Source organism: Patella vulgata, chromosome 5 (assembly GCF_932274485.2).
Source record: "Patella vulgata chromosome 5, xgPatVulg1.2, whole genome shotgun sequence".
NCBI classification, from domain to species: domain Eukaryota; kingdom Metazoa; phylum Mollusca; class Gastropoda; family Patellidae; genus Patella; species Patella vulgata.
This window is the reverse complement of record NC_065883.2, coordinates 70,493,210-70,503,209: the sequence shown is the minus strand read 5'-3', so window position 1 is coordinate 70,503,209 and position 10,000 is coordinate 70,493,210. Positions and strand designations below refer to the sequence as shown.

The window sequence follows — 10,000 nt, the reverse complement described above, 5'->3', positions numbered from 1 at the left end:
GAAAGCCGGCCTTGTATTGATTGGCAATCGACCCGTCTAATGGGGGTCACAATGCTCCCCCGTTGTCGCAAAATGGCCCCTCCGACCTAAACCCGTTCTTTCTGCCGAAGAAAAAAAAAAAGCTTTTACAGGGGACACCCGGGATTGAACCAGGGACCTCTCGATCTGCAGTCGAATGCTCTACCACTGAGCTATATCCCCACGCCAATCACATCGTCAAACACGCACTTATTTTCACCACTGGGCAACGGCCAATACCTGGTTACCCACGAATGTAGTTCCTGCGAATTGAACCTATAAATCCTCCTTTTTTTAATTTTTTCTCCTTTTCTGGTTTACTACTCATTCTAATTTATTATTTTCTGAATGAATTCATGAAAATCTGACAATTTTTCCCTTTTTTCAAAACTTTTATTCTGCGGATTAACACGTAGTTATTTGGTGATTCTAGCTCCGATCTTCCAGTCAAGCTTATTCAACAACATTTGATAGAAAATGGCGGGTTGTTTGTTATTGTCATAGAGTAATTTACGGTTTTATTTAGTATATAGCATTAGCAAGCAGAATGTCTAGTCTGCTAGAAAATTGTCGAAACTATTTCGACACAGATAACCTGTACAAAATTCTGAAGGTTGAAAAGACTGCAACAGAGAAAGAATGTAAGCGGTTGTCAATATCTTTTTTTTTTTATTTCATTCTGATTCTTCGCATTTGTTCTTCTTTCGCTTCCAAATTTTATTCATGAATCAATTGTTGTAATTATCCATATTTTAAATTTGTTCTCAGCTCAACGTCAACGCCTCTCAAATACTTGTACGTCAGATTTTGCTCACACTTTTTAGTCACTCAGTTAAGTTTGCTTTCATTCATTCATCCATTTATTGCCATATTTGTTGGGTATGATTTATTTTTTTCCATAACTTGCCATAATAAATGCTTGTAAGTTGTGCTGTCAGATCACCTCACAACAACCAATAGAACAGGCTGCTCACACCTTTACTCACTTGACTTGACAGTCCACACAAATACTGAAATAGGCTACTATAGATATATTTTGTTTGTATACCATAATAGCAAATTCATTTGAGTCTATTATTATGTATGCATGTTATTGATATGTAGCCTTATTACTGTAGAAGTACAGTGGTGAAGCAATAAATTTCTATAGGATTTGATTTGATTTGACTTGACTTGACCTTACACTACAGTTACATATTTGATGCTCAAATGGGAGTAAATAAGACACTAACCAATTTATTTACGTTTTGATTGTATAAAAGGGGTATTGATAGTATGATTTTTATTAAGCCTTGGTGGTGGCTTCAGTCTCCGGTTTTACCTGTTAATAAGAGAGATGTGAAGTCATTGTCAAAGGGAAATGTTGTTGTTATAACTCTTAATTAATGTTATGTTTTTATTGTCTTAGTCATATTGGATGTACTATAAATGTAGGTTGTTATTCATTATTGATCATTGCTTGATAAAGATACCTGTAAGAGTATTGAAACGTTGCATGTAATAAACTAAGAAGTAGTAGATCCATAAAGTTGTGTTATTATGAATATTATACCACTACTTCTAAATGTCATTTAAGGATATGGCATAAATACCTTTTAAATATATGATCGTTTACGTTAATATGAAGAAATACGATAATTCGTTGAGTGTTACGTTAGGATTATTTTTGTTGTACATGATATATGATATATATTATCTTGGTGAGATAAAACATGTAATATTAAAACACAATTCACTGAGTTTATTTCACACTGAAATGGCCATCAGAAGAAAAATACTTGATGCCATCAAGATTTAAACCTGCACTTAATAGAGATGAGGGATTATATCTTTAATGTCCATTTTTTATTGTTATTATTGTTCTTTTTTTATTAGCCCTTTGATGGTTTTAGAATAGTTATTGTTTTTGTTACCTTGTTGTATATAACTTGATTTCTTGCCATTACACTGTCATTATTTACTGGAGAATGACAAGAGGAACTTGTTGAAACGTAGTGTGAAATAAACTCAGTGATTGTTTCCATATGAAGCGTGTTTTAAAGGAGCTAAGTCGCTAATATTTGGGACCTAGAAATTGACACAAATGGGTCGCAACGCATACAATAATGTAATATGAATGTATATAAATTGATTTACATTCAACCGTTTCTGTTTTTACTGTAATTTCTAATCAGTTAGGTTCTGCGACATACGCCAGTATTGTCAATCGAATTTCAATCTCTAGCTTCTGGTTATTCCAGTCTAATCTGATAGTATTTATTGGCCTTGCTCGCCAGATAAAAATATAGCATCAACGTTTGACATGACTTGTGGAATATGCCTAGCCTTGTTTTTCGAGTCCCTTATTACAAATAGCGCTGAAACGCATTATGGTACACGATTCGTGTACCAATTGTAAAATGTTTATTTATTAGAATGAATGAGAGCAAACAAAGGTGCTGGAATTCATGCTAATTAGGGTACTAAGTAATTCTTCAGATGCCAAAAATTTTAGCCAACCCAGATTTGTATTCTTTGTAATATTTTTAATACATGGTATGTTGTTCAACAAAAAATTAAAAAAAGGTAATGTCCAATTTTAACCATTGCTGATATTTTATTTTCAGGCCGGAAATATTGCTGAATTATCCTGTTATATAGGCTTATTCATTTTCGCTTACTATATTTTTGTTTCAGTTTGATTTTATATAACAGACACATATTTAAATTGGCATTATGGGAGATTAGATAAAGAGTTGACAGTTAGAATATGCTGAATATTTCAGTCAAATTGCTCCTCTCTGAAACGAGATATTAGCTTTTGAATTGTAGGCTAGCCTCGATCATCACTACTAAAGTCGGTACGATAAAAAACAAAAGTCTCGAATATCTATTTTTACATTTAATTATTTTTCTAAAAATGTATTCCAATCCACAAAATATCACAGGCTAGCGATGGCATGGAGAGTTGACTATGGTCTGGTGGTGTCTAATTAACAATTTAGATAACATTTCAGACCTAAAGAAAGACCTGTAATAGACAGATTTAGCACTTGCATAATGTATGTTTAACCACTCACTTCATTTTGAAATATTTTTCAGTAAAGAAAGGCTACCATCGTCAGTCATTGGCCGTTCACCCTGACCGTGTAGGAAAAGATAAGAAAGATGAAGCTACCCAGAAATTTCAGACTTTGGGGAGAGTTTATAATTTATTACAAGATAAAACACGTAGAGAAATATATGATGAAACAGGTTGGTAAAATAAAAACAACACAACAAATATCATCTAATTTTTAGTTTCAAGCTAGCCAAGATTTGTGTTAATGATCTGCAAAAGAGAAGGCCTGTTTGTTCGGTATGGGACAAGTTTGCACTCTTTGAGTTGAAAAGAAGCGAGTTTAAGATAACTTTCTAATAACTAGTTATTTTACTTTACAAGAAATTTAATTTTGTATTTGGTGCAGTATTGAAATTGATACTTAATGGGGCATTAGGTAAGAGCTGGCAGTTCTCGCTATAATAGTTAGAAAGTAGATAATGAAAAGAGATTATGTTGAAAATTTCAGTCAAATTGATTCACTCTGAACCTTGATATGAGCGATTCAATTTTAGGCTATTTTACGCTTATTTCATCCATTAAAATCTACTGAATATCACAGGCTATCAATAGCATGGAGAGTTGATTATGCTCTTGATAAGTTAATTAATGTCTAATTATTGGTTTGGATAACGTTTAAGGACTGAAGAAGGAAGGACCAGCAGTATAGTTTTTAGCTCTTGCATAATGCTCGTTCAATGACTATTTGCATTCTGATGGATGACAACGGAGATATTAACTCTACCAGTTCAATTTGTAATTGGGTGTATGTTTCATTGCCTGGCAAACTATCTTTATTTAAAGTGTGACTAAAGTTATCAGGGTGGAGCTTACCCTGTGCAATAACTAGACATGTTCAATGTTATTGCACACTTTTGCTGGTTTACACTAGTTTTAGTAGAAATCATATAGAGAAGTGGGGTGGGTTTTCGGTGCAATAACAACAAGCATGTTGAACAGGTGTCAATGTTACAAGTCATTTATAGCACGCTTCATTCGTTAACAGGTTTAACACCTTTGTCTACGTCCTCTGGTTAAACCTGTTAACTCATGAAAGCTGTGCTATAAATATAACTTATTTATTTATTTATTTATTTATTTATTTATTTTAGATTTTTGGTTTACTTTATACATTTGTTTTAAATTTTTAAAATATATTTTGAAGGTGATATAGATGAAGAGAACGATGTAACACAAGATAGAGATTGGTACGATTATTGGAGACTATTGTTTCATCAAATTACAATGACAGATATCAAGAATTATAAAGAAAAATATCAAGGTCAGAAATTTTGAACTCTGTTTTATCTGAATTAGCTCTCAATTTTCATAATACAATGGATTTAACAGGGCTTTCGTGTTGCTACCATGAAAGACATCTAAAAATTTAGGTTTGATTGCAATATACCTGTAGTGCGCAGTATGAAGTCGAAATGGCAATACGAGAGGGTCATGAATGAAGCAAGGACTCGTAATTGAGGAACAGTTGTTTGGCAAGGTCAAGGTTGCACAGTATTTACCCCAAGTCGCAACTGTCACTGTCTTGTAAATATCAAAATATTAAGAACCCTGCCAGTTATGTTTACATAATATTTTACTTCGACTAACTTGTATGACATAATATTATATTGATAGAATTAAATTCATCAGGTAAAATAGCATTATTAAGTATCAGCTGGTCTAGGGTAAATATCTCCATCATGGCATCTACTGACCTTAGCAACAATAATTTGACATCAAGCAATGATTTTCTGCCCAAGTATTCAAAATTTGACTTCTTAAGACACATGTATAAATTATCACGAAAATATGGTTTATTGTGATATTTGATAAATTCCCCAGTTGTACCTGACAAGGAGTAGGGTCATCTGTCCAACCTTGTTGTTTTTCTCCACTTTCGTTCTCCAGTTTCGTCCTCCAGTTTCCTCCCAGTGCTAAAGACCCCTACATGCAAGTGAATTATTGAAATAAAATTGAACTACATGTTAGTCCGAAAATGACCTACTCTCTCTCTCTCTCTCTCTCTCTCTCTCTCTCTCTCTCTCTCTCTCTCAATTTATTGATAGTTCTTTTATAAATTATAATTTGTATTTTTTCAGGATCAGAAGAAGAGTTAAAAGATTTAAAGGAAGCGTATATAGATGCTGAGGGTGATATGGATGTTATTATTGATAGTGTTTTATGTGCTACTGTAGATGATGAACAAAGATTTAGGGATATTTTAGCTGATCTTATCAAAAAGAAAGAAATTCCCAAATTTAAAGCTTTTACAAACGAGAAAAAATCAAAGAAAAATGCAAGAAAACAGAAGGTATGATCAATATTCGCTGACATGGAAATATGATTGTATATTTCTTCAGGCAATTAGTCAGGCTTAGAAATAACGGTTTTAGATGTACCTGAAAAAATGTGAGGAAATACTGAAATAGCAGCTGACCTTTTCAACTTAGTGCCAGACATGTATTAATAATATCAATAAAAAAGACAAATCAGTGCCGAACAAAATGACAGGCACCAGATGTTTACTGCCTAGCTGACAAAGCCTGAATCTGTGCCTGACATTGTCTGTGACATGTGCCTTATTTCCAGGCTTGCTGTTAGGCCAGAGTTTAACAATAAAATTGATCGAAAATACAAAAACATTTTTAGAAATAGAATGATTTGTTCCTATGAGTTTGAAAAGTAAGAAAAATTTAGTTATAGTCAAGAAAGAAAGAGTTGTTCCCCTTTCCAAAATAAATCCCGTAATTCATGCATTATTATAATCAAACATTAAAGATACATTATGTAAGATTTAGATAAAGAGCTGACCATTCTTGCTATAATTGCTCAAAAATAGATAATGAAAATATTGAAAATTTCATTCAAATTATTTCATTCTGATCCAAATTATCACTGTTAGTAGTTTTGACAAGATGTGTGCATTGTGGTAATCGGGGCACATGTATATTCGAGACTTAGCCTCGCTTTCCATTTTTCAATTAAATTTTTAAATGGCGAACCATTTTCATCTAGTTAAAATCTTGAGTATCCGAAGCCATCGAGAGTTGATTATGGTTACATAACATTTCAGGCCTAAAGAAAGACATGCAATACAAATTTAGCTCTTGCATAATGTATGTTTAATAATCAGGATAAATTAGGTTTAATAATTAATAAAAAAACATAAATATAATCCTTGAAGAGATACATTTTACAATAAAAAAAAATTGGAATGTTGGATGTTGAGAACAGGCCAGCAATTCAAATAGATTTTTCTGAAATGGCAGTCCTTAAATTAATTTTATGGGTGTCAACATCTTGTTTTAGGGCTATTTACCTCCCTAATTACACTCTAGATCTGAAAAAAAAAAATTTTGTACACAATAACCAGGGCTGTCGGTAATTTTTCACAGATGATTAGCAGGCACTGCTTATCAAAAAGACCAATTTTGCCAAATTTGATTAGCAAATTTAAATATTAATTAGCAGATTTTCAGTTTCAACATAAAACACCTAAATAACAAGATATTACTTTAATTTTGATTTATAACACATGATTAGATTTCATTCTTAAGACTTTTTAGAATTTTAGCACTGCTACTGGTAGCTGTGACCATTTCTGAATGTGATGTAGACTTTTGGTTAGGTCTTATGTCTGAAGCCAATTCTTGGCAGTGGCTTCCGAAGTTCTGCCCATTTTAATTCTTATTTGTTGGTTAGAAAATAATTACGTCTGCTTTTTATCGTGTGTTACTATTTTTGTTCAATCGGACGCACACTGTATTTTACGAATAATCTCGATTAACTAGACGCACGCGATATAAACAATAATATTTTACGGGAATTCTTACTTTGATTTCTCTTTTCACAATACATTTACACTTATTTATTTCTTATATTTTATTTACAATACGTGGGGGATACACTGAATTTATTTCTTTCAAATTGAATGCTGATATAATTACTCGAAATTGACGTGTCTCGCAACATGGGTGGTACTACTTGATTCCCTATGTCCCTGTATTATATGGTCCAATTGATAGAGTTATGTCCCTGTATTATATGGTACAATGATTTGTGTCTGGGTATTTCGAGAAGAAAATGTCACACAGAGAATTCAGTTTTGTTTATAAAATTTTATTGAAAATTTTATATATGTTGAAAGTGTTGAGAAAGACAGTCATCAAAATGTGGATAAATCTTTGTGTCAATATCCAAAATGACAGGCATAATAATGATTCGCAGTTACTGCGAATCAAAAACATTAGATTTTAATTTTTGATTAGCAACGGACAAAATATGTATCGCAAATTGCTCTGCGATACTGGTTGTCGGCAGCCCTGACAATGACATGAAAGACTGAATAATCCAGACTAATATTCATAGTAGAGACTACGAAACACTAGCTTTACAATTTTAATTATTAGTGGTCGTTTATAACTCAATAACTTTTCATGAAGGATCTACAAGGATTTAAAGACCATTGTTAGCACCCTATATGGTGAAACCAGACAATGTTTTAAGTTTTGTCTCCATCCATCCATCCATCCATCCATTCGTCCGTCCGTCCGTTTGTCCTTTTTATTTTTACGAAAGTATTTTTAGTAACGTGTTTTATATGATTGAAATAACAGAGTCACTGATTAAGTATGTAATTTGTAGGATTCCTTTAATTTTTGGACTGAATTATGGTCCTTTGTTGACTTAAAATCATTGAACTTTCCAACTTAAATTCAGTACCGTTTCATATAACAGACTTACAGACTACCAATTCAGTGAACATTCATTTTCGAGAGTTAAACAGGCATTATTCAAGAGCTAAATCTGCCTATTGCAGGTCTTTCTTTAGGCCTTAAATGTTATATACTATTCAAAAAAAGTAGGGGATATTTGATTTTGGGGGCATAATACTAAAATATGCAAATGACTACGAAAAAAGTCACTATAGAACCTAACAGAAGAAACATTTCCAGTTACATGTGACGCCCAAACGCACCAATAGCTACCGCATGGAATGCAGGTGATGCTTGGGATCATCATGGGGGTTCAACCCAAGATTTGCACGACTCTGACTTTGAATGTTACAGTCATTGTGGCATTGAATTCCAGGGTGGAAACATCAGTTTAATTGTTTTAGTGACCAGAAAACAAATTTTGATATGCGTCGGCTTACCCAAAATGAAAGGTTACGTGCCCTTGGCATGCTACAGATCGGCACAACACAGGCGGTTGTGGCGCGGACGATGAATGTTTCTCAGTCTGTCATAAGCAGGCTATGGTCCAGATACCGTGATACACAATCTGTACAGGACAGACCACGCTCAGGTCGACCAAGGGCGACAACTCAAGCCCAGGATCGATTTATCCGTACCTTGGCCTTGAGAAATCGTGTCATCACAGCAAATCAGATCAGCGCTCGTCTTCAAACAGACACTGGTGTGAGAGTGAGTGGCCAGACGATTCGGAATCGACTGCATAGGGGTCACCTTCGCGCCCGACGTCCTCGCGTGATCCCTTGTTTGAGAGATCATCACATTCAGGCAAGACGTCGTTGGTGTAGGGATCGTCAACACTGGGATAATCGACGCTGGAGCAATGTGATGTTTTCAGATGAGTCAAGGTTCACTGTTGATAACCAAGACTTTGTTTAATATCGTAACAATGACAATCGAAGCTACAATGTTCTTGAAATTCAATTTTCTTGACTCAGGGTGAAGTAATTTGACTGAAATTTTCAGCATATTCCCTTTACATTATCTATTTTTATACGCCCACATTGAAATGTGGTTGTACATTGTTGTCGCCCCCGGCCGGCCAGTCCACAATTGCTTGTGGATGCTCTATAGGCTAAAGTTAATATCCAATTGACTTTAAATTTATACACAGTGTTTAAGGTCATAAGACGAAGAAGCCTATTGGTTTTCTGATAATTACTTAATGAGTTGTCACTCTTAATCAGATTTTAATGTATTATAAATATTTCATTACCGAAAAAAGTAAAAATATGCGACAACTCTTGTTGACTGCCCGGACGATATAGCTGCTGTGGGCGTATGTTTCGTTGCCTGGCAACCTATCTTTTAACAAGTATAGCGAGAACTATCAGCTCTTTATCTAATTTTCGAAAACACCGCTTAAAATAACATATGGTGGTATTGGGTTGTATGTGATGGTGTTGGGTAGTATGTGGTAGTGTATTGGGTAAAGTGTCTTATTCATATTAATTTCTCAAATAAAATTCTAAACTTTTGATTACAGGCCGATGAAGAAGCCAAAGAAGCCGAGGCTCATGCAAAGAAGTTAGGAATCAGTGATGAGCATAGTTTAACAGCTTTAATTCGAAAACGTCAGGATTCACGACAAGCTGCTTCAAATGACTTTTTTGCTCAGTTAGAGGCCAAATACGCGGAACCTGCCAAGAAAAAATCTAAAGGTGACGGAAAGAAAAAAAAGAAGTAAATAAAATGATGTTAAGGAGTTTGTGTTGATTCAAGGGGAGATAACTGGACAACTGAAAATAATTTCATTTGAAGTGTTTGTTTGTTTGTTCTTCTAAGCTAGACGTGTTGGATTAAGTCCAGCTGGAATATACAGGTGACAATTCTATGGAATACAATAACTGCTTATTACTGAGTGATGTTTCGACTAGTCTTCATCAAGCTGAGCGGCCTAGTCGAAACGTCCGTCCGTAATAAGCAGTAATTATATTCCATAGAATTTTGACCTGTGTATTTCACATTCAATTCCTAATTTCCATTGAAAAAATATGTTGAATTTACATCATCTGATGTATTATTTCCCTTGGTGATGATACAGTGAACTTTATACCAATTTTACGTTGTTTTGGATTAAACTATGTAAGCTTATGCTTTTATATCTGTCGAGCTTCGTATGAAGTATATCTTTCAAACTTGTATCATC

General features: G+C 34.0%; 1 protein-coding gene and 1 non-coding gene across 2 annotated transcripts in view; one reads left to right on the top strand and one right to left on the bottom strand.

The window, feature by feature from the left end:
* Window positions 1–129: 129 nt before the first annotated feature.
* Window positions 130–201, bottom strand: Trnac-gca (transfer RNA cysteine (anticodon GCA)). The gene has a single exon. It is a non-coding gene; the product is annotated as a tRNA-Cys (tRNA).
* Window positions 202–476: 275 nt separating this feature from the next.
* LOC126820625 (dnaJ homolog subfamily C member 9) overlaps window positions 477–10,000 on the top strand; it is an 11,580-nt gene continuing 2,056 nt past the window's right edge. The window contains exons 1-5 of the mRNA XM_050548707.2: window positions 477–659; window positions 3,100–3,252; window positions 4,263–4,379; window positions 5,197–5,408; window positions 9,338–10,000. The exon at window positions 9,338–10,000 is cut by the window's right edge and continues 997 nt beyond it. Coding sequence (XP_050404664.2) covers window positions 566–659; window positions 3,100–3,252; window positions 4,263–4,379; window positions 5,197–5,408; window positions 9,338–9,538 — 777 coding nt within the window. The 5' untranslated portion in view covers window positions 477–565 and the 3' untranslated portion in view covers window positions 9,539–10,000. The remainder of the gene's footprint in view (window positions 660–3,099; window positions 3,253–4,262; window positions 4,380–5,196; window positions 5,409–9,337) is intronic.